The 24,158-nt window shown below is 39.5% G+C and overlaps 1 protein-coding gene across 13 annotated transcripts in view; it reads left to right on the top strand.

The window, feature by feature from the left end:
• The window catches only part of ANKRD31 (ankyrin repeat domain 31), a 62,596-nt gene extending 41,303 nt beyond the window's left edge, over positions 1 to 21,293 (top strand). For 9 of the 13 annotated variants that reach the window (XM_027671541.1, XM_027671547.1, XM_027671540.1 and 6 more), the window contains 5 exons: positions 1,064 to 2,096; positions 4,278 to 4,418; positions 6,749 to 6,845; positions 9,664 to 9,861; positions 19,762 to 21,293. In XM_027671541.1, coding sequence (XP_027527342.1) covers positions 1,064 to 2,096; positions 4,278 to 4,418; positions 6,749 to 6,845; positions 9,664 to 9,861; positions 19,762 to 19,913 — 1,621 coding nt within the window. In that variant the 3' untranslated portion in view covers positions 19,914 to 21,293. Of the gene's footprint in view, positions 1 to 1,063; positions 2,097 to 4,277; positions 4,419 to 6,748; positions 6,846 to 9,663; positions 9,862 to 19,761 lie in introns of those variants that run through there. The other 4 variants (XM_027671545.1, XM_027671549.1, XM_027671551.1 and 1 more) reach the window with 3 other exon arrangements.
• The last annotated feature ends 2,865 nt before the right edge of the window (positions 21,294 to 24,158 follow it).

Below are 24,158 nucleotides of genomic sequence, written 5' to 3'. Positions count from 1 at the left end.
ACAACTCAAATGTAGGATAGGAGTGCTCACCTTAGTGTGAGCATGGACTGTGTGAATTGTCAGCTTCATGACTCCAGCTCTCACAAGACCTCTTTTTTCTTCCTTCTGAGAGGGACTACCTCAGTGCTGGTCATGTGGTGAGATAAGAATATAGCATCCTGTTTAATGGATGCTTCTAGGCCAGCTTCTGAGGATGTCTCCATAATGTTTGTGTGAGCAGAATTGGTTGGTTATGTAAAAGCAGCGTGTACAGCTCCCAGGTAGACCCACAGCAAAACATACAGGCTGTTGAGCAGAGACTGAAATATTTCTGCCACAAGCTATTTTTCCAGATATAAAATGTAACGTGTGAATTACAAGATAATAAAAAAAATTTTGAGGAATTAGGGTTCCAAATTATCCTTGCGAACGAACTAGTGACTGAATTAAGAAACAAGGACAGTAAAATTAATAGCTACACAAATTTATTTGCATTTTAATACTGAGACTGAAACTGTTCCAGAGGGAAGTGATAAATATTTGGGTATTACAGGTAAGCTACTCTATTCTCTTTTCTTAATGGTCAGGTGGTACTATTACAGTGTACCTTCACAAAATGTTTTGTTATGTACACCATAAAAAAATTCTGATAGTATCACCCTTCAGTAGTTCATCCTGAGCTCATTTTAGAAGGCTCCAAATTAGAACCTCAAAGGCATTGAAATCAATGAAGTATTATTATTTGTGATAATAAAAGAGCAGACAGTTATAATACAGACCCAGTTTGGATTCTGTGAATTAAGGGTGGTGTAGGAGTACAAGGTTGTTTTGATGCTTTCCATCCAAATTCTACGGGATTCTTACTTGCATCTTATTTCTACATCCTGCTGTGAGATTCTGCAGTTTGTCCATAAGCCTGTGATTTGAACTTTAAACTTCAAACAGGATAAAAATATTGTTGAAATTTTAGGTGTTGGCAGAGTCCTTTGAAATATATTCCAGTTCTTAGTAGGTTACATCTATTAAACTGTCTTTATTTTGTGTTTACAGTAACTCTGATGTCCTTATTTTTTATTTTCTATAGGGCTTCAGTGGAATCTTTCAAAAAAGGAGCAGCACTGAGGAAACAATTGGTTCACCTTGCTTCTAGGCAAAAGAGTCTGTTGACTCTTGCCCAAAACCAGGAAAAATTAGTGCAGAAAATACAAAATTACAGAAAAACAAAGCAAATGTTCAGTTCATCATCTTCAGAGAAGCAAAGCTCAAACTTCATTATTTTCCATGGAAATGATGTAAGACAAAGTTTAACTGCTGATGAAATCACGTGTCCTGATGTAGTTACATTTAGTATGGGGCTTGGTGCCAGCATGCCTAATGGAAACAGAGTAGGAGCACATGTCTCTTTAGAAAATAGATTTTCAGCTCAGGACTGCAGCCAGCATCCACACATCTGCTTGGATGAGACAGGAGCAAATAAAGAAGCAATTAGAAGCAAAGAGGCTTCTGATCATGCTTTGGCATCTGAAAACAGTGTAAGAGAATATCCCTTTGACAACATGTCGAAGCTGACAAACGCTGAGGAAGTGGTGATATTGCCTTCAGAACTTGCTGTTTCCACTGCTAAAACAAGGTGCTCACAGCAAAAAGACATTGATTGTGTAGCATTTGCAGCACAAGGAAACAAGTCTCTAAATCCCACTTCAGTGACCAACACATTAAATATTGTGAATAAGAATGTCTGTCAGCCAGCCAGTGACTGCCTGCAGGTTATTACACATGGGAATCTACACAGATATGTAAACAAGAAAGAAGCTTTCCAGCAGCAGCAAGTAAATTTTTTAGCACCTATGAAGAACTTCCCTAATACTTCACAGCAAATGGTCTTTTGGAGTAGTGAGAATTCATTTAATACCAACTTGGTGCTTACAAATCTTACCTCAAGTAGAGATTCTCGAGTAAATGTTAGTGAGAAATCTTCACAGAGCTATAGTAACCAGGAATGGGAACAAAAACAAGTGAGGTATGAACGGAAAAGTAAGAAAAAACTTCAATTGATAGATCTGCTTGAATTGGGAAGGATTAAGCCAGGAGAAAATGTTTTAGAATTCAAACTGCAGGTAATTGTTGAGATCTAATAATATTAATATTAGCATATAATGAAAAAACCCCACACAATAAAATGGGGAATCAGCAGTTCTTACAGTTCAGTCTGTGTCTTCAGCACTCATTATTGAATGTGTTTGTTCGTTGGTTACAGATAAATGTTTATGAGTTTTAAAGGAAAATGCTATGGATGAAGTCTTTTATCAACCTGTAACTATAACACACAGACTATTGCATGTGTAAAATTTGTGTTTGACTTTGCATTATCAGTTTGTTAATATTTCCTATTGCTAGAACCAGAAGGAAGGAGCAAGAGCGTAAACGTTTTGTGATTTAATGTGATTTTTGGAAGCAAGTCCCTCAAATAAAGAATTGTGACATCAAGGATTTCATACACATAAATACATGCAAAATTTCTTGCTTGTAGGCTAGCTGGTTCTTTAATTTTACAGTCTGGTACAAACCATATTTGAATAAAAAAATAAAAAGAAACCTCTTTTTTTAATAGAAAAGCATGTCCATGTCCCTCCAAATACAGAGCAGATTTGCAAGGCAGCTGGCAGGGGCCTGGTTAGTATTGAGCAAATGAGGGAATTATTGACTGAATTCCCACATGAGAGCTAGTTATTTGCAGGGCAGCATATTGATAAAAACATGAAAGATTCTCTTCAGCCAACTCACCAGGTGCAGTTAATGTAGAAAGGACACCTTTTTCTACACCTATAATCTACTCAGGAATGCTTTTCTGCTGAGAGTTGCCATTTCATGTAGTCTTGTGTTAGTAACAAGATAGTGTAAGTCACAAGGCTCTAGGGTGGTCCGTATGATAGGTATGTAGACATGCTTCTTTTCTTTAAAGAACATGTAATATTCCTTTGAACTTCATGATGACTAATTCAAAGGATGAAGAATTCAGTATGGTTACTGTCATTTCTCAAGACAGTTATCTTTGATACCAGCTTGATGCATGTGGATCTTAAGGAATTATAACCCCTTGTTGAAGTACTGGTGTTCAGAGTGTAGAAAAGTCAGTGATCTTTACTAGGATGAAAATGACATTCATTTATGTCTTGGAGGACTGTGCTATAGAGATCGATATTTAGAAACCAGTGTCTGTTGCGTTGCAAAGAGGAGATGATCAATAAATTTTCGTTTTTCATTATAGAGATGTACTTGATAACAACATACAGCTGGTGCATAGTCCATATCTACGGTTAGCTTTGGGCAGGCTGAATGCAGTTGTTGAATTCTGTAGGCCTAGGCTGTGAAACTGGATTGAGTGCTCATCAAAACATTTGGGTTAATCATCTTAATTTAAATTCTTAGAGACACCCCAAGCCAGTGGATACAGTAGGAGGTGGTTCAATATTTGCTGATGGATCATCTTCTTTTTCTGATTTATTTGTTTAACCTTGTGCATGATAAGTGACTTTACTAACTTCTAATAGAGTTTATCAACAGCTGATTTTTGCACTGTTTAGCTCTGTTAGTCTAACCAAGACCAATATGACAAAACCATAACTTGCTCTGTTATAAACAATTGTTTAACAGTTATTTATTTTGCTCAATTATAAACAATTATTAAGCACAATGAGTTGTGCTTCTGGAGGTTGTGTTTGCAGAACTGAGCTGTATTTACATTATCAAAGGAGCATTAACAATAAGTTTTTTTATACTTAATTTTGCATAAGATAAGACTGTCAGGTTCCTCTTAAAACATGTAAATTATATCCCTTGATATAAGGGAAATTTTTATGCAAATACGTTTCATCTTTGCATTTTGCTGGAATTTCACTGTGGCATGCGTGTTCCACATGTGTAAGGCAGATTGCATTTGAGTAGCAGTTCCTTGTTGCACCAACTTGCCTCTTGTGAGTGCCTGAGTTCACTGTTGCAAATTAATTTATTCAAAGCCTTGTTATATCTAGGAGGAAATAAGATGTAAATGCAATTCTGATAAACACACATAGGGAGATTTGTCCTCTTATTGGCTACAACATCTTTTTCTGGTGGAATAAATCCTCTTATTTTACATAACAGTTTATGATAGTGGCAATAAATTCTTTCACTTTTTTTTCAGAGAAAAAGAGAGTTAGCTGCAACTTGTCAGCTATATTGTTCTTCAGCATTTTTCGTGTTTCAAGAATGTTATTTCAGATTTTTTAATATATGAGTTGAAATTATTTTTTTTTTAGGAATTTAGTCATAAAGCTACAATCTTAAAGAATGGCAAGATCAGAACCAGTAAAGGACAAATACTGCAGAATCCAGTTCAATGGGTTAAAGACCTACTAGGAAGTGATATTTCTGTGACGTGGAAGTATGTGTGGAATAAGGTAGGCCTGATTTTATTGCCAAAAATAGCAATAATAAATGGATATATCAAATTTCACTAATCTAGATCTCTGTACGGTTCTTAAAGCAGAAAAGAGTACAAGCCTAAATTTTAAAAGGTCTTCTTACTTTTACTGAGTGAGCAGCAAAGATAGAGCTACATAGCTATAGCTGTACAGAGATGAACGAGTCATAAGTGTTGGAAGAATGTGGAATGCTTGCACTGTGAGCTATCAGGGATTTGAAAGAGTAGTTTTAAAGATCACAGAATCACAGAATATGCCAAGTTGGGAAGGACCCACAAGGATCATTGAGTCCAGCTTCTGGCCTCACTGCACAGGACTGTCCTCAAGAGTCATACCATGTGCCTGACAGTATCATCCATTCTTGAACTCTGTCAGGCTTGGTGCTGTGACCACTTCCCTGGGGAGCCTGTTTCAGCACCCAGCCCCCTCTGGATGAAGAACCTTTTTCTCATATCCTATATAAACCTCCCTTAAAACAACTTCAGGACATTCCCTTGGGTCACCACAGAGAAGAGATCAGTGCCTGCCCCTCCTCTTCCACCCATTAGGAAGTTGTAAAATGCAATGAGGTCTCCCCTCAGTCTCCTCCAGGCTGAACAGACCAAGTGACCTCAGCTGCTCCTCATACAGCTTCCCCTCAAGGCCCTTCACCATCTTCGTTGCCCTCCTTTGGACACTCTCCAAGAGCTCAATATCTTTCTTATATTGTGGTGCCCCAAACTGCACACAACAGTCAAGGTGAGGCCACCCCAGTGCAGAGCAGAGCGGGACGATGCCCTCCCTCGACCGACTGGGGATGCTTTGCCTGATGCCCCTCAGGACATTATTGGCCGTCCTGGCTGCCAGGGCACTGCTGACTCATATTCAACTTGTCCTCAACCAGGACCCCCAGGTCCCTTTCCCCGACACTGCTTTCCAGCATCTCATTCCCCAGTCTGTCTGTACATCCAGGGTTGCCCTGTCCCAGGTGCAGAATCTGGCACTTTCCCTTTTTGAACTTCATATGGTTGGTGATTGCCCAGTCCTCAGGTCTCCCTGCCTTCAAGGGAGTCGGAATCTCCTCCCAGTTTTGCATCATCTGCAAACTTTCTTAGTATCCCTTCCAGTCCTCTGTCCAAGTAATTTATGAAGATGTTGAAGAGCACTGACACTAAGATTGAGCCCTGTGGAACCCCACTAGTGACAGGTCACAAGTCTGATGTTACCCCATTCACTATTACCCTGTAATTGCTCACCCACCACATGATATGTTTATCCAGCTGTGGACATTTTGTCCAGAAGGATCCTGCAAGAGACAGTATTGAAAGCTTTGCTGAAATCCAGAAAGGTTACATCAGCTGGCTTCCCTTGATGAACTCAGAGGGTTATCTTGTCATAAAAGGAAATTGGGTTTGATAAGCAGGACTTTCCTCTCATGAAGCTGTGCTGGCTGTGACCAATGACTTTGTTGTCTTTCAGGTTTTTTTCAGTACTTCCCAGAATAATCTCCATAACTTAACCAGGCACTGAAGTTAGACTGACAGGCCTATAGTTTCCACGGTCCTCCTTCTTGCCCTTCTTGGAAACTGGGACAGTGTTCACCAGCTTCCGGTCAGCTGGGACCTCTGCAGAACCCCAAGACCACTCAAAAATCACTGAGAGAGGTTTTGCAATGATATCAGCCAGCTCTTTGAGGATTCTGGGATGAATCCCATCGGGCCCTATAGATTTGCAGGGATTCAGCTGGAGAAGCAGATTCCTCAAAATTTCAAGGTTGACTGGGAGTTGATCGTTCTCACAGTCATGGTCCTCCAGCTCAGGGCACTGAGAGCTCTTTGATGTGTATTCCGTGTTGAAGATAAAGGCAAAGAAAGTGTTAAACACCCCTGGCTTGTCTCTGTCCCTGTTTGTGAGTTGACTGTCCTCATCCTGTAATAGGCCCGTGTTATTTTTAAACTGCCTGTTGCCATTAATGTATTTGAAAACACTCCTTTTAATAATGATTCAGAGAGATAGAAAAAGCTGAAAGGTAGTTTAAATAAAAAGGAGCAAGCTTATGAAATGTCGGGGTGTCACAGACAAATGTTGCAAAAATACTGGCAGAATTTAGAGGGATTTGCACATGGACTGTATTGTGCTTGTGGTTGTTTTTTTTTCTTTCATTTAGAACTCAAATTAGCAGAATTCCTCCTTAATCTTGGCAGACACAAATTAGACTGATAAGTGCATAAACTCCATTTTATAAGAAAAGTGAAATTTTTACACTTATCAAAAAAAACCCCCACTAATTCAATCAATGAGTTATCCATTTAGATTTCTTTGTGCAGGTTACATATCTTGGGACAGAATTGTCAAAATTTATTGTTGATGAAGTGTCAGTTTCCAGTGACCTGGAGTTACCAACATGGGAAGGAGAGCCTTTGGGTACGTACCACTTAAAATCTAATATTCACCATGACTGAAAGCATCAGAAAGTGATTTCTAAAGAACTAAAATCTCAAAATTCCTCTATTGCTTTCCGATTGCTTTTTCTAGGGTACATGATTGTCACAGATGTTGGGTTTGAAATATAAGTAGTGCTAGAACTTATACATGAACCCGAAAGAAGTACACTTTTTTTCTTCCATAAATTTGTTGTGTGAAGAGAATAGTTAATTACTTGATAAGTAATGTGTTCTCAGGGAAACCCAAGTCCCTTTGACAGCCAGTTGTACTTGGAATCCAAAAAGGTTGGGGGCTTTTGGGATTGGTGCTGTTAATTGGATGAGATTTTGCATTCATTTCATGTGAACTGAGATACCAGGTTTAGTCTGTTCTTAAAAAATAAATTAAAATATAATAATTCAAAATAACTAATTTGATATTCAAACTACCATGTTCTACTGGTATCTTCTTCAAGCTAAGACCATCCAGATGATGAGTTGAGTTTGCCTTGCTTCAGTAACTTCAGTTTATACCAGGTGTAAATGACTTTAAAATGGGTTTAGTTTTCTAACTTTTTAATAGGCTTTTGAAAATTTCACTAGTTCTTCTAAATTATTCCTCTTGCAGAATATTTGTGATAAACATTGTAACTTCTAGAACTGAGAAATCCATTTATTCAAAAAATACTATTGACAAACGAAAATCAGGCTAAAGGGCAGAGAGTGTTTTTTCCCAAATAGTCCAGAGTAATCTGGAAAAGAGTACTTTAAGAAGTTGTTTTTTGTGATGTGTAATTAGCCCTAGGTGAGAAATTGAGGAAGGGAAAGCCAGAGTGTTCTCAGTTTCAGTTCCGTTTCAGATGGCCAGATATATAGTAGGAAGTTAAACAGTGCCTTAAATAGTTTGAGGAAAGGACTAACCTGGACTGTTGTATTGTGAGAACAGTTGTGGTCATTTGGCAACTCTCAAATGGTTTCCAGGCCCAGTTCAGGAGTTAGCTTGTTCCAAGCACTGTTCACAAGAGGCACTTTGCCTGCAGCCAGCCTGCTCAAAAGCAGAGGAAACTTTGCTGGTGTGGATGTGAACTATTCCGTGCTGCTTGCTTGGACGCATTCCCAGGCACTCTTTATCTTTCTAATATACTTGAAGCCTTTGTGTATTATATAGTAGAAGTTAATGCTGGTTTTGTAAAAAATCAAACTTTTGTTTTTCTCACTGTGTTAATGAATTTGATTTTTTTTCTGTGCATCCCAGAGCATTGTTAAGAAAGAAGACTGGAGTCTGTAATTTGAGTGATTTTGGAGGGGAATGCTATTCTTTTAAATACCCCTCCTTCACTGTCCTTCCAGCTTCCCGTATCTTAGCTCAGTGTTCATTGGGATACTGTATGAAGGGTGTAGAGAAGTGGGAAGACAATGATACTTGCAGTGGCTGCATCTAGCCATTTTGTAACAGAAAGAAGCAGCTACCAATGAAGCAGCTACCAAGCCCAGTTTAAGAAGTGTGTCTTAAGAACATCTACGAAATCAAGGCCCCTAGGCAAGACAGTTGGAGTTGCTGTTCTGTTCCTGCCAGCATAAGAAATCAATCATAATCTCAGCTTGGTTGAGATTAATAAGGTGCTTGAAGGTTTGTACAGCAGCAGACTTTTAGGTACCTTAGGAGTGTTAGTGCAAAAAAAGTGAACAGTATTAAATATTGCGGTTTTGGAATTGGTCATCTGAATCCTGACTAAAATTCAGTTTACATCCCTTCTTTGAGACTGAGTCTTTGGTCTGTTCCAGGGTCATGCTAGCAGAAAGCGGGAATTACTATATTCAAGTCTGAGTGAGGACTAAACATTAAGCAAATAAACAGTACTTTTAGACTATCTGTATATAGGAAAGCAGAGGAAACAGTTATTATATGACTTGGAATTTATTCCTCTGTGCTTTCTGATACGTGTAATGACGAGATAATGTTTGCTAAAAATGACCAAGAATAACAAGGATTCAGAAGCAGATATCAGTTGCAGAGTACATGTTGATGTTAAGTATTTCATATTGAAAATCCAGAAAAGTGGCTTAAAATAAAAGGTTATCCAGTTGTTACAGTAGGTGTGATATGCACATTCATTTTGAAGGGTGCTATTTCAGGAAGGCAGTCTTTGGAAAACAGCTAGTCCAATTCTTGTGCTCTGGCAATCCTATTATGCCTTTAATAACCATTAATGCATTTAATAACCAATCTTTCAACCTGGAAAGATTAGAACAGCTCTTATTCAACTTCAGTTCATGAAAGACCCCGAAGTTGTAGAGAATAGAGAGTGTCTTCATGGGTATCTGGGTAATTTCTTAATGTCTAAACCATAGGAGCTGTTTCAGAAGGTCTGTGTTAGTGTTATTTGAGGTATGAGCATGAAATGAACAGCTCAACTCAGTAAGTTTTCTTGAAAGCAAGTAAGAATAGTTTTGCTGTGATCATGGTATGGGTATCATGTGATATGGTATGTTTCTGTTTTCCTTGAGGCAAGCAACAAACTCATTTATTTAGTAGGCTACTTTTCAAGTTAAATTCATGTGGCGTCCAGTAATTTTGCCAAGGAAGGCATATATTTTTTAAAAAAAGAATCCGTCAATCATCTTACAGCAGCAACAACTGGGTTGCAAAGGAGCAAAGGAAAGTCTGCCCTTACGTATGTTAAGTGGTGTAAGGCTAAGTGAAAATTTAGAGAAAAAAGTTAAGAAAAATAAAAAACATATCTGCTCTGCGCATTAAAGCACCAGTGTTAAGTGTTACTTTTTGTTCTTAGAACAAAAGTATCGCTTTATGCTCTCAGGAAAGAATTTTATCACAAGGGGCTCCAGCAACCACAGCCAGCACCATCAGAGTTTTAGTACTGTCTCCATTGCTCAGCCTCTTGGGAGCTTTGACCTGAGCAATATGCATCCAGACACCCCATCCTTGCCCCAAAGAGAAGTTGTGAAAACTTTGCTGTGTGCTGAAAGAGAAGCAGCTGTTGACAGGGAATTTATGAGTAAGTGTTCTTTTAACTGTCTAAAAAGCTAATGGTGGATGCAAGGACTGTGCAAGAGGTGTGAAAGGAAAAAGAAAGTAGGTAGCATGGAACCGATCAGTGTGTGGGAGGGAAGGAGTGCTGGAGAAAAAGGATGACGCTGCTGATGGGTTGGATTCATCTAAATGACCCAACAATGGTTTTTTCAGAACTCAGTATGGTTGACTCTCCTGTGTCCAAATTAGAAACATTTTGCTATTTTGATGTGGTTAACAAAATAACGCCTTATCATTTTGAGTACTCAGTTAAATGTCTTTGCAAAATAAGAGCAAAGCCAAATGTCTTCTGGATTTAGGTGGAGAAATACGATACATAAGCATTGCTAAATAATCTCATGTAATCTAATTTAAAGGAAGATGTGGAAATGTTCCTAAACATGCTCTGATCTTTGTGTAGTTGACTGAACTTGTAACGTTGTGTTTTCAGTTTCACATTTTTATGTTGATTACACATTAAACCCTATGTGTAATATTTGTACAATTTGAACAGTGCTTACTGTACTTGGACTTGGTACCTTTTTCTGTACTGCTTGTGGTTACACTACAGAGAGACGATCCTGATTGACTAAAGTGCAAAGTCAAACCCCGCTCAAACCCCGGTGTCAGGTAACACTCCACTGAAGTGGGAAACAGTGCCGCGTGAGGTCTGTTCTGGGAGGCAGTAGGGCAGAAACCAGAAGTGAAGGGCCTAAACTTTGTCAGTCATTGCAAACTGAAAGTGTATCCACGCTTTAAAGCAATTCTTTATGCTTCTGTACATAGGCCCTGCAACTACCTTGCAAAGGATGAAGTTTACCCCAGGGTTGACAAACCTCTGCAGAAAATGCTTTGTTATCCCACATGTTTATTTTGTTTGTTTTGTGGTGTTTGGTTTTCTTTTTTGGTTGTTGTTTTTGTTGGTGGTGGTGGTTTTTTTGTGGTGTTTTTTTTTTAATTTTTCAAACTTAGAAAGGCCAGAGCAGAATATTTGGAGGAAGGTGGTTTTTAAAGTTACAAAAACCAGATTGTGTAGTAAATTGTTCCAGATTTATATATAAAAAGCCCAAATTGAACTGCCCTATGATATGAATTGAAAAGTAATGTCTCATGGGAGTTATGTTTCTCTGCTGAACAAATTAACAGCCACATTCATGTTTTCAGAATGATATCTACTAGTTCTGCTTACCAAAATGATGCTCTTGTAGCATGTATGGTCCTTGAGTGCTCAGTCCTGTGTGGAAACTGTTACAGCAAGAGTGTAGAGTAATTTTGTAGCAAAAGTAACCATAGCAGCCAGTGGAGATCATGCAAAATTAAAGTTTCATAATATAATAAAAAATAGTAAATTGGAAATTTACACAAATGTCGTTCCATATATAAATTTTTGTTTATACTGACCATAATTACCCTGATAATTGAAGGAAAAAAAGCTGCTTAAAATGCAGTATAAGGCTTAAAATATTTAACCACCATCTCAGTTTTGATTTCTCTGCCTTCTGGAATCCAAATTTTTTGCATCCATAATATTTTTCAAGCTCAGAGGTATTTCAAGGCGCAACTATTACACTTTTTTCTCTTCTTTGTGGCTCGTAGACAAAATATTTAAAAGTATTTTCCAGTACTGTAAAGTTCAAGGCAGTTGCTTTAGGTGCTTACTTACTTTACTGAGAAGGACACAGTTCTGCCTGCAGAATTTACCAAGCTGTATTTTCCAGTACCTTTGCATACCATGACTGAGGTATAGGCTTTCTTCATCTGCACACTCTTCCTTTCCAAAATCCTCTGTCTGCTGTTGTTTGACTTCCAGCAGGTTAGAAGGTAGTATGTCACATGACTGACTCAGAACTGAATTATGTGGCCAGCAAGAGCCAAATAAAAATCACTTTTTAGATGGCCAAAAACTTGTGGAGGGGGAGAAAGGGGGGAAAAAGAAACAGCTATCAAGGACTACATGTCATGGAAGCCAATTCTAAGAATTTAATCTGTCTTTCTTACCTGTAAGTTAGATTTTTCTGAAACTGAAACTGGCAAATCACTTCAGAAATAACTGGGTGACAGTGCGATTGCACAGAATCACAGGCTAATGTAGTTTCAATGGGACTTGTGGAGATCTTTAGTCCAACCCTCTATTCAAAGTAGGACCAGTTTCCAAGTTAGATAAGGTTGCTCAGTGCCTTGTCCAGTCAAATTCTGAATATTTTCAAGGATGAGCATTCCATAATATGACTGTACAGCATATTCATGTGCTCATGGTGATTTTTTTCCCAGTGAATGTAGCTGGAATCATGCTTGTTAAAACTTGCAACCATTGCCCCTTTTTGTTGATACAGAAACCATGTTTCCTTAAGAAAACTGCCTAAGAGTACCTAAACTGACTCCTAGTCAAGTGCTTTGAACACTGGCTTTCTGGCCTTTTTACTTTGTGAAACAAGTTGTAAAAAATAATCCTTTGATAACTGACCCATCTTCTTAATTCATCAGCTGCACTATGATGTTTTCATCTGCTTTGGTGGTCCTATGGAGACTGAGAGAAGACTAAGGCAAACAGAACTGTTGTAGATAATCTTCCTAGAACACATTTATCTTTTCTTATCTTACTTTTGAAAGCAATAAACAAAAGGCAGCGTGATACACAGCAAGCTTCAAGAGGCACTGCCTTCAGCTGCTGCTTTGCTTGAAACAGAGAGGAAGGACTTTTTTGACACTGTACTGGTAATGTGAAATTAAAGCATTTAGGAGACTACCTGATGATTTTACCTTGGTGAGTGTTCAGATTATATCATACTTCTATCTTTTTTTCAGTGACTTTTAACAAAGTTACAACAAAGCTTCTAAACAAAACAATTCGGTCTTTTAATCACCACATGATAACAGCCTAGGAGAAGGCTCTATGAGTTGTTCTGAGGCTGTACATAAAACTCAGCAAATGAGTTACAGCCACTGTAGATTTGCCAGTGCTTGAAAAACATGAGCTGTTGGTTTTTCTACAGGTGGCTGTTCTAACCTGGGCTGAAGTTTGATTTATGCTTTTTCTTCCATTTCTTCCAGTCTGCATCTCAGTCTTCTATAAACTGCAAGAATTTTAAAATATTGTGTTTTTAATTACCCAGGTTTAGCCCTGGAACTGCTTCTTATGCACTATCTTGGCACATTAAATTCAGGTTTCTTAAAGTGGTTAGAAATAATTTTAGAGAAGCATTTTCCTTCCAAATGATTATACAAGTGAATCATTGTATAATCAAGTCTACAACGATAAATCAATAAGTTTAAAAAGAAAGAAACATATGCTGGAAACCTGCACCCTGCTAGTCATACCAAGAAGTAGGCTCCTAGGAATCATATTAAAGCAATCTCTGTCCCTTTTAATAGAAGGTACTAGTTTGTTGTTGTTGAACTTGCAATTTGATATTGAAGTAGAGTGATTGATTTAATGGAGAAACTGAAAGGCCATCTAGACAACTGTGTAAAAATATTTGTGTGAGAAAAATGGAATCAGCTGTTTTATTTTAAAAATACTTATTATATTTTATTTCTTTATAAATTTAGTCTTGAATATAGATTCTTCTGTGGGAGGCTGTTTACGTTTCTCAGTTGATATTTGCATGTATGTCAATTATACCTCTCACCTTTTGAGGAAAAAATCATATCTGTATCAAAGAAGGCAAGAGTCACTGAGATTTAAATTGATATCTTGTTTCTCTGAGAGGTAATTGAAACATCGGTGGACTTCTGCAGTACACTGGAGGACTTGACTTCCTCCCATTGTTAAGTGAAAAACTTAACAATATCTTAATATACCAATCCAAGGTTCCTAAAGAATAATGATTCAGAATGTGTCATATACAAGTATTTGTTACTGGGTAACGGGCCCAAGGATACCTAGAAGAAGATAAAAACCAGTTACTGTATGAGATTGTGATGTAGGCAGAAGTTTAATGGAAAATAAGGTATTCATATCACTTCATATCACTTATCTGGGCAATGCTTTAAAGAAAGCTTTTTTTTTTAATATTACTATTTTACATTCTTCAGATGTTTAGAAACAGAAAAAGTATATCTTTTGAAAAAGTATACCATCTCTAAGTCCTTTTGTAGGAATAATATTTTCTGCCAAATGAAACATAAAATAATTAGAGATTTCAGCGTAAACCTTGAAAGCGATGCTTTAGAATAAAAGGCATGAATACTTAATCTTTAATCATACCTGCACGTCCTTTTCCCATGCAGATACAGAGTGCAACAAGAAAGGCCACAGTTATTAAATACTTTGAAAGAAGAATGATTCTAAACACCTAATTTTTTTTCTGCTTTGTGACATTATTTTTGCCAATCTCACTGGAGGACAAAAAGGAAAAATGAACTTCTGAGGAATACTATCCTTTACTGAGTGAAAAGGGAAATGTTTCTTTCTCAAATGTAGCATTTTATCTAGAAGCAACAGAATAGAATAGTGAATTGTGAAAGTATGAACTAAATTCCACATTATTACTATACAAATTCCAGTTATAGGAAAATGATGAACTGAACTTTTAGATCATCCACAGTGACTCATGTCTGATATGTGAAGGGAAAAAAATGTAGGCTAAGGTACTATCAGAAGGTGCTCTACATCCTTCTGGCACTGTTACAGCTGTTCCATGAATTATCTGGTCATTAAAGTCCATTAGGTAGCTTCCGAACTAAAATGATTTCTTTATTATAATGATGCTATAAATACCCTTTGACTTTTTTTCAAAGGGTTATAATTACTAATTCAAAAAATGCAGTGTGTGTAATTTACGGTTGCTTCATAAATTAATTCTTGGGGAAAAGGTACTTTCAGAATCGGGATGGGGATAGCCAAAGAGAATCACAGTGCAATTGACAAAATCCCTGCTGACCTGTATCTTGTAGTGGATGGACACCACCCTAACTTCAGGTGTCTGACTGACATGGTTGATCTTAATGTTAGAAAAAGATCACTCCTTACTAATTGGTTTGTAAGGACAGAGACCTTGGACTCTAGCATTTACAGGAGGAAAAAAGAATTGATATCATGTGAAGTGAATCAAGAACTGTGGGGAGACCTGGAGAAAAGCTAAAGCATTCAGGGGGAAAAAATATTAAACTACTGGGAAAACGTATTTTGTTGGAGAAAGGTCTAGTCTTACGATTCAATCTGTTCACACACATCTCTTTTTCTAAAATGTCAGGTCTCGATCAGCTGAAAGAGATTGAGAAAGAGAAGTTATTTTCAAATTACTACTAACATGGGCAGAGTTCTTGTGCATCAATTTAGTAGAAACCTTTTTTTAAGAGTCAGAGGGCCCAGAAATGTTATGTGAATTGCTGGCTGTCATTTCTAAGACCTTGTTTGGTCTGAATAGACAATGCCTATTGGGACTGGTCTTCTCTAAGTTCTTGAGAGGAGTGTGGATAGGGCCCAAGAAACTTGAAAGCACTTAAAAATAGATTTTTGTTTTATAAATACTCCCTTGTGGCACTCTAGATCAAAGGCTGTCACCTTTAAGTGTGTTGTTCTTAGATCTTCTCTTTGCTTATGCATCTGTAGACCATGTCTAGACTAGCTGTGCTGAACCAGATCCTTTTGAGTCAGAAGAATAAAATCTCCTGTGACTTTGCCAAATACTGCAAATGAGATCATCTTTCCTCAGATGTTATAATAATGGTTACCTGTTTTACAGAAGTATTTAAACTGGATTTACTGATGCCTTTAAATTTACTCAAATATGTTGCTTAAACTCCAAAGGCATTTAAATTCCTTTTACAAATAATTTCCCCAAGTAAAATAGTTATAAAATGCATAACCGCGTCTCTGGATACTCCCAGCACTTTCTTGCTTGGGAAAAGTAAGGAAGATACTAGTGGGATTTTCAAGATATAATCTTTCAGGAGCTGTTTTAATGATCAGAAAATGGTGACTCTGGACTGAAGTGACAGTCTTTGCTGACTAACCTCTATGCAACTGGAGATGGTCTGATATTCACGTAGTTGCACATTAATGGGAATCCTCCTTAAATACAATTTTTGGATTCTTAGCAACCCCAGAGAACTAGGTCTTGTAGAGATGCAACAAAATGGAAACAAAAGTTGAAAACTTGGGTGAGGGGATCGAGTCTACCCTTAGAAATTTGCAGATGACACCAAGCTGGGGGGGAGTGTTGATCTGCTAGAAGGCAGGAGGGATCTGCAGAGGGACCTGGACAGACTGGATAAATGGGCTGAATCCAGCAGTATGGGGTTCAACAAGGCTGAGTGCTTGGTCTTGCACTTTGGCCACAACAACCCCATGCAGTGCTACAAGCTGGAAACAGAGTGGCTAGAGAGCAGCCAGGCAGAAAGGGACCTGGGAGTACTGACTGACAGCAGCTGAATATGAGCCAGCTGTGTGCCCAGGTGGCCAAGAAGGCCAGTGGCATCCTGGTATCAGGAACAGTGTGGCCAACAGGACCAGGGCAGTGATTCTTCCCCTGTACTCAGCACTGGTGAGGCCACACTTCGAGTACTGTGTCCAGTTCCGGGCCACTCCGTTCAGGAAGAACACTGAGGTGCTGGAATGTGTCCAAAGAAGGGCAACGAGGCTGGGGAAGGGACTGGAGCACAAGTACTATGAGGAGAGGCTGAGGGAGCTGGGGTTGTTTAGCCTGGGGAAGAGGAGGCTCAGGGGAGATCCCATCACTCTCTACAACTCCCTGAAAGGAGATTGTAGCCAGGTGGGGGTTGGTCTCTTCTCCCAGGCAACAGCAGTAGGACAAGAGGGCACAGTCTTAAGCTGTGTGAGGGGAGGTTTAGGTTAGACATTAGGAGGATTTTCTTCACAGAGAGAGTGATCAGACATTGGAACGGGCTGCCCAGGGTGATGGTGGAGTCACCATCCCTGGAGGTATATAAGAAGAGACTGGACATGGCACTTAGTGCCATGGTCTAGTAGATGAGGTGGTGTTAGGTCATAGATTGGACTCAGTGATCTCAGAGGTCTTTTCCAACCTACTTGATTCTGTGATTCTGTTTCAAAACTGTTGAACTAAAATAGATGCCTTCAGAGACAGAAAAACTGTTGATAAGCAGGATGGAAAAGCTGCCAAGAGACAACATGTGTTTTTCACATATTTTTGGGGAAAAAAAGCTCATTCTAATGTTGATACTTTATCTTGTAGTTCATGAAGATGACAGAAAACTGTGTAGCGGGGCCACTGAGTCTTGGATAACAGTATAGCAACATTTCTCTGCTGCTTACAGCCTGGACACTGCCAGTCTTTCGTAAGGGTCTGAGAGTTAACAATCAGCGAAACGGAGGAAGGAAACATCAAAGTGGGTATTAGATGATAAAAAATAATAGGAAAGAGAAAGAGAAAGGGGAGAAAAAATTGAGAAAGAAAAATGGGAAGGACATTAGTAATCTGTGTCAGAATATAGAGGAAGAAACACAGGGACTAAAATACTGATTCATCCTTACTGGGGAAGAAATACTGTCTATGGATGTAGAAATTTTGATATCAAACATTGATGTCAGAATTGAGGAAAGCAGCTTTAAGAAATATAAATTACTGTGGCTTTGGTAGCTTGTTGACTGTTACCTAAATTATTGAAAAACAGAGGTTATAGAGATTAGATATTTTAATTATTCACTCAGGTAAAGTATTTACAGTAGAATACTGATACTTAATTTACAAAATATTAATCTGATAAGTAAAACATAAATTTAACCCAAAGGAATCAATGAGCTGTCAACTGCTAAAGAAAAAAGTTACTTCAATAGATCTAATTGGTCATATCTCTCTTACACTTTCATGTTTGAGTTGAGAATTTTTAGTAAGTAAGTTAAATCAATGTGGAACATTTCCAAAGAGCATTTCTAAAGTAAGAAAGGAATGTCTTTTCTCCAATTATGATATCTCAAAACATGATGTTAAATTCAGGCTGTGCTACGAATTTTCCCTCTGCTTGTATACAAAATGTAGAGATTTGAGAATGAAAAAGCTTATTCTGAACAAACCAAAGCAGGTTGAAGTCATGCCTGTCATGTCACCGCAGTACAGACTCAGAATTAATGACAATGTTTCATCTCAGTTTCTACCAGTTTCTTTTATAAGAAAAATTCCCAGGCATACTTTTAAGATTATTTTAACCTGAAGTTGTTCTTAAAACTGTTTTTTTATTTTCTGTCCAAACATTCCTGTTTGTGCCCTTTGAAACATCACTTCTAGATGAGTGTATAAGTTGTCTTCTTCTGGTGCAACTGACAGCTGCTTCACAAGTGGTAAAGAATGTGTGAGGAGGGTTTGTGATGTAACTTCTTGCATGGGACTTGTGTGCAGCCTGCCTATGTTTCAGTATTATATTTAAGTATCAGTCATACTTAAATATACCCCAGACATGAGATCATACACTTTGTTCCATTATGTACTATGCTGTGGCTGAGGGTACTGAAGATGCACGGATGGTGTAAGACACCAAATGGAGTCCTGTCCTCACTGGAGTCAGAAGTTTTGCTGTGGATGTCATGGGTGTGGAACATCCACACACATAAACTCCCTGTTTGCATTTCTGAACACAGACCTTTCGCTTCTAATAGCAATTTTCTGCTTCACTGCTTTGGGTGGTGAGCTCCTGGGATTCAGGGTATGGCAGGGTAATAATTATCAAGGCATGGAGTTAGAAGGTCTTAACACCTACAAGCTACACTGTTTGTTTTAGCACTGACTTCTTCTACCAATGTTATCAGTTCAGCAAATATATTTTGTTTTTTGGAAGCGGTGTAGGTGACACAAATGGAAAACCGTAGCAGCAGAGAAAGAGACTCTTGGGGTGGCACATGGGAGCCCAGAAATAAGTGCAAACTAAATGGCCAACTAATGACACTTCAAATATGTTTTCTCTGCACTTTGACAAGGATTTATCTTGACTGATCTAATATTCCTGAAATATGTACCCTGTTTTGCTTATTGAGACACTTGAATGTTGTTTGGACACCTTCTTGATGTGGCTTGTTGTTTGGTTTTTTTATTGGTTTTTTTAATCAGAAGACATCCCTACTTTAATGACAGTCTTCCCTCTCTTGATACCGCCTGCTATGTGTGACAGTTCTGCCCTCACTGGCAGTTTCTGTGCTGGGCTGGTTGTGGCAGCTCAGCAACTCTGTTACTTTGTGCAAGGGTGCTGAAGGGAGAAAGTGAGGATGAAAGATAAACAAAAGCAAGTAATGCTGAAATCTGCAGTTGCAAGTGCCTTTTGGAGTCTGTGCTGTTAGGGAGAAATGCCTTGTAACATTTCCTGCTGCTGGATATTTACAATGTTACTTTGTGAATGATTTGTAACAGTTTTAAAAGGTTCATTTTTTGTACTGACACGAGTGCCTTAAATATGTTCATTGCAATAGTTAATTCAGTCCAGCAGATATTTAAATATTGCAAACATCCGTTATTCAGTCCTGCAATTTCTTCTCTACGAGTGTATGATTCCTTTTTATATAGTCCTCTCAGGACTGTAGGATGGGTATTCCCTGCGAGATTCCTCAATTTAGGGAAGTACACCAAGTGTACCTCTTTGTAGACATAATATGTGAAATTCCATCAGTACCAAAGAAAAACTGCATTTTCCTGTTATGTAACTGGAAGTATCTGGTTAACTTTTCAGCCTGGGCACCAGAAGGTCTAATATGGCCCTTGTCTTCTCGCTGAAGGCTGGATGTGGGTGAGAGATACTGGTAAGATGTCCCAAGTCTTTCCCCACAAGAATCCTAGGATATGTTACAGATTTTTAGGGAACACTAATGATTACATGGTCTAACAAATAACAAACACCTTTTTAGAAAATAGTGCCAATGATTGCTTTCCATTACTCCAGTAAACACTCCGTTATCATTTGCATTCATTTCCAACAGGCTCTTCTGTCCAGTTTAACTCAGTGGAAAGTCTGACGCATTTTCTTCAATTCTGTGAGAGAGTAATGGTATGTAAAGAGGAGTTTCTGCCATGCTCTGTAATGGAAAAACACTGGAGTTTCTACAGAGGCTGTGAAGATTTTGGATTCTAAAGACTTCTTGAGTGCTAACATTTTTTTTCTTCATCATCACTTAGAAGTAAATACTTGGGCTTTTAGAACTAAGTGCTTCGTTACTGTCATTTTGATAAATCATTTGCCCAGCACTTGGAATGAATGGAAAGATTGATTGATTAAGTGAGGAACAGGGGAGTACTTAGTAGCAGGTAAGGATAACTGTCAATATTTAATTTTGTGCTGCAAAATTAAGAAATGGGGAAATAGATGAGGACTATTATACTCTGGTACTTGTGAATTGTATTCCAGGTTGATAACTTTGTATGGAATTCAAGTTTTAATTTAAGATTTAAGTAACTGCCCATGCTTGATGGGACAGCACAGAACCTGACAGATATCAACATGAATAGTTACTTTCTACACCTAAGCCTGGAACTGCTCCGGCTGAGCATGTGCTATCAGAAGTGACAGCACATGTTTGTGTAATAATATAAACTGTTAGGATAGGCAAAAAATCAAGATGGGCAGCTTTGAAAATCACCAGCAGCTTTGCTTTGTGTGGCATGGATGTAACATTTGAGAAGAGGGGCAGGTGCTGGAAGAGGTTAAAAGAGGAATTTTGGCCATTGGAAGTGCTCAGGGAAACTCCATTCATGTTCCAGGCAAGTCTTTCTGACAGGCAGAAAATGTACTGGCCTATGGCAGGAATTGCAGTTAGCTTGTTTGCAGAACACAAATTTTTTCATCTAACAGCATCTTAGATATTCATTCCAAACTCTGGAGGGTTTCGATTTGTTTTAATTTTACAATGTGCGAATCTGCCTTAGCAGCATATTTGTAACATGTCTGACTGTCATGAGAGTTATCTGCATTCAAATGGCATTCTTACTCTTTCATTCTCTGGATTATAAGAAGAGATGAAATAATTGTACCTGCTACTGCTAACTCCAGTGAATGGGATGAGAAGTATCTCTGTCAATACATAACCTCAGCAAGACATTTGGAGTGCGAAGAGATGTTCTGCAGAGATTTGATTAGTGGCTTAAAGAGAAGTTGGTTTAGGGAAGAGAGAGGGGTCTGACGCACAGACAGCTGTGCCATAGGATGCATGAGCAATCATAGATGGGCTGTAAGAATAAAGAAACGCAAATGGCCTGAAAGTCAAAAAAGGTAAATGCTATTGAGCAACAGGTATTTTGTAAAGGTCAGTTTCCACACAGAAGAAAAATGTAGTGGTCTCACAACTGCAGCAGCAAAACAAATCTGAAGGCATATTGTTTTAAAAGGAAGTGTTCATTCAAATACAGCACTTACACTGAAAAGCAGAAAATATTTGCCTGTTAAAATGACCTCTGAATTGCATGTTTGTTTGACATTTTTTCTTTGTTGCAAGATGTCTAATAAAATTAATGTAAAGAAACCCATGAGTATCTGACAGTAATATTTTGGTCCATTATATTAACGTGATTTCCCTTATGTTAACATGATTACATGACCTAAGGCAGTCCTAAGATAGTGACAGAAAATTGAATTGATTCAAGCTGAGCAAAGAGGTAAAAATGCAAAGTGCTACATGAAAACCGCTGGTTTTTACTGATGCCATATGTAAAAGTAAGCTACCGGTGGTTTTTTGTGGTTTTTGTTTGTTTTTTTTTTAATTTTTATATTATATATAAACATCCTGAGAAAGGATAGCTTGACAACATATGGTTTAATATGACTAGCAAATGTAGGATTCTACTCCCCAAATCTTAAAACTCTGAATATTCCCCATTCTCCCTGCTGGAATATTTTTCTTAGTATGAAGATCCATTAAGAGATGGGAAAAACTTACCCCATAATGTTTTCTCTGTTTAAATTTATATTTTTTAAGTGTACTTTTGCATAAAAATAAAACTGGTTGTCACAGGTCAGATAGGCAGCTATTAGTGATCTGAAATGCAGCAGAGTAATAAAGCTTTTGCTCACAAATGGCAAACAGATAGTCAGACCTCCCAGCTCCTCCTGCTGTTTCTGTAATTCAGTTCTTTATTGGGTAAACCCCTTTTCTCCACTCCTAGGCTGTGAGTTACCATTTATTTTGCATGGTGCAGGCTAAAGTAAAAAGGATATAAAATGCAAATAATAATACAAAACCCTTAGCATTATGATGCTCTTAATATTCAGATGGGAAATAAAAAGAGAAAGAGATGATGCAGTGAACAAAAGCTACAAATTCAGATTCATATTTCCACAGATTTATTTATTTATTACTAAAATGGAGTTAAAATCAGTGGGGGAGATTAATACCAGTGAAGAAGAATGCAGGACTTGAAAGAATAGGGATGAGGAGGAAGATAAGCAGCTGGGAGACACACAATACAACACAAGATACATAGATTTTAAGTCCAGCGATAAGCAGACCTCCTGAGTAATGCAGGCCAGAGGTTATGAAGCTCTGTTAAGCAAGGGAAACACATGGGAAAGAGAAAAGAAATAAAGACATAGGTGAAGAGAGAGCTAAATTCACGCTAGGTAGAGGATCAGCACAAAACATTTGCACTGTCTTGGCAGGCAAAGCTGAACTGTAACCAGCAAGAGTTTTTGATGGTGGAAATGCAACTAAGGTGGGGAGTGGAGGGGAGGAAGGGGTGAATAATATTGCCATAGGAATTTGGATAAATTCTTGAAGCGGTTGCAGTTTTCAAGTGTTTTGTCATTATGACACAGAGACAAAGATGAAGACTTTTTTTCTGGTTTCTGAACTTTAATAGTAACTGGAGGAAAATACCTTCTTTAAGTAGTCAAGAGAATGAGCAACTGCATACATGAAATTCAGGCCCTTTTTCCGGTCACCAGTAGTCAATTAACCAGTAAGGTAGGAAAATATTATAACTCATTTGGAATTTGAAGTCTTAAGTTTCTGTCCATATCAAGAAAACAAGCATGATACAGGAAGGGAGTAAAACATTTCAGAGGAATGGGACTTGGGAACTGAATTCAAAGAACTTGTAAGCGGTTTGTATGTGTGTCTTTCTGGGTTGTGGTTGTGGGATTAGTTTTGTTTGGGTTTTTTTTGGGTTTTTATGTGCTGTTACTAAGGCTTTGGCTTTGTCTCTCGGAGAAAGTTTTACCACTTAGACCAATATATCTGTAGCAGAGCAAACCCACAGGTAAGTTGTCCAGCATCTGTGTCCCTTTGATTTCACTTATGAGTTTCTGTGGCGGAAGCTCAAGCATACAGTTACATGTAACTCGGTCACAGTGGCTTAAATAATTATCACCCTTAAGCCGAGCTGCCACAGCTGTGCCCAGCTGCACGATCTGCGCTACGGCAGCAGACAGATGCTCTCCGTTCTGGTGGTGGTTTCCACATTTCCCACCGAGCCGGTGTACTAGGGGTGCAGGCCCGCAAGCTCTGCCTGACCTTAAAACACCGGCTTTTTCCTGCAAGTCGCTGTGGAACTGCACTAGTCCGGTACAGCGGCAGGTTATCTTCACTGTTAGTAGAGGTTTAAAGCCAAACCACAGCTTGTTGGTTCAGAACTGCAGCCATCGCCAGCGCCCCGCGCCCACCCGACCTGGGACCACTGCAGCCCGGCCCTGCTCACAGCTATGCGCTCCCGGGGCAACGCGGAGAGGGCGAGAAGCCGGGGCCGGGGGCTTTCCCCCAGCACAGTCCTGTCTTGTTGCCGGGCCCGCGCCGGCCGCAGTGTTTGCGAACCCGCAGCGCGGCGCTTCCCCCGCTCCTCCACCGCGGAGCCGGCGCCGTACTCGCCGAAGGGGCGATGGGGAGGCTCCTCCCGCACCCAGGTGCCGGCGGGGCCCTCGCCGTCTCTTCCTCCTCCTCCTTCTGCCCACCAGGTTGCGGAGCGGGTGGCGGCCCTTCGTTTTTTTCCTCCACGTCAAGGAGCAAAATGCCGCGCCGCGCACATGTCCGCGCAAACCCCGCACACAGCGCGCCCCTACGAGCCGGGACGGCCGCAATCCGCCCCGGGGAGAGCGCGGCCGGCGGGCACGTCCCGAGGCAGCGGCAGCGAGGGGGCCCGGCTCGGCCCGGCCCGGGGAGCTCAGCCCTAACTTTTTGCGCGGAGCGGCGCGCTGGGGCCGCAGCAGCCCCTGTTCTTCTCCCGGCGGTTTCGCCATAGGCGCAAACTCGGAGGCTCGGCAACGGCGGCGGAGTTCGGAGGAGGAGGAGAAGGAGGAGGAGGAAAGGGCGGCAGCAGCTCTGTGACTCCGCGGGAGCGCAGCGGGGCGGTGCTGTGCGGGGGCGAGAGGGCCGAGCCGGGCGCGGCGCTGGAG

Source organism: Neopelma chrysocephalum, unplaced genomic scaffold (assembly GCF_003984885.1).
Source record: "Neopelma chrysocephalum unplaced genomic scaffold, ASM398488v2 Primary Assembly neopelma1_97102, whole genome shotgun sequence".
NCBI lineage: Eukaryota > Metazoa > Chordata > Aves > Passeriformes > Pipridae > Neopelma > Neopelma chrysocephalum.
The sequence above is the reverse complement of the archived record's forward strand: the minus strand, read 5'-3'. Positions and strand labels throughout refer to the sequence as shown.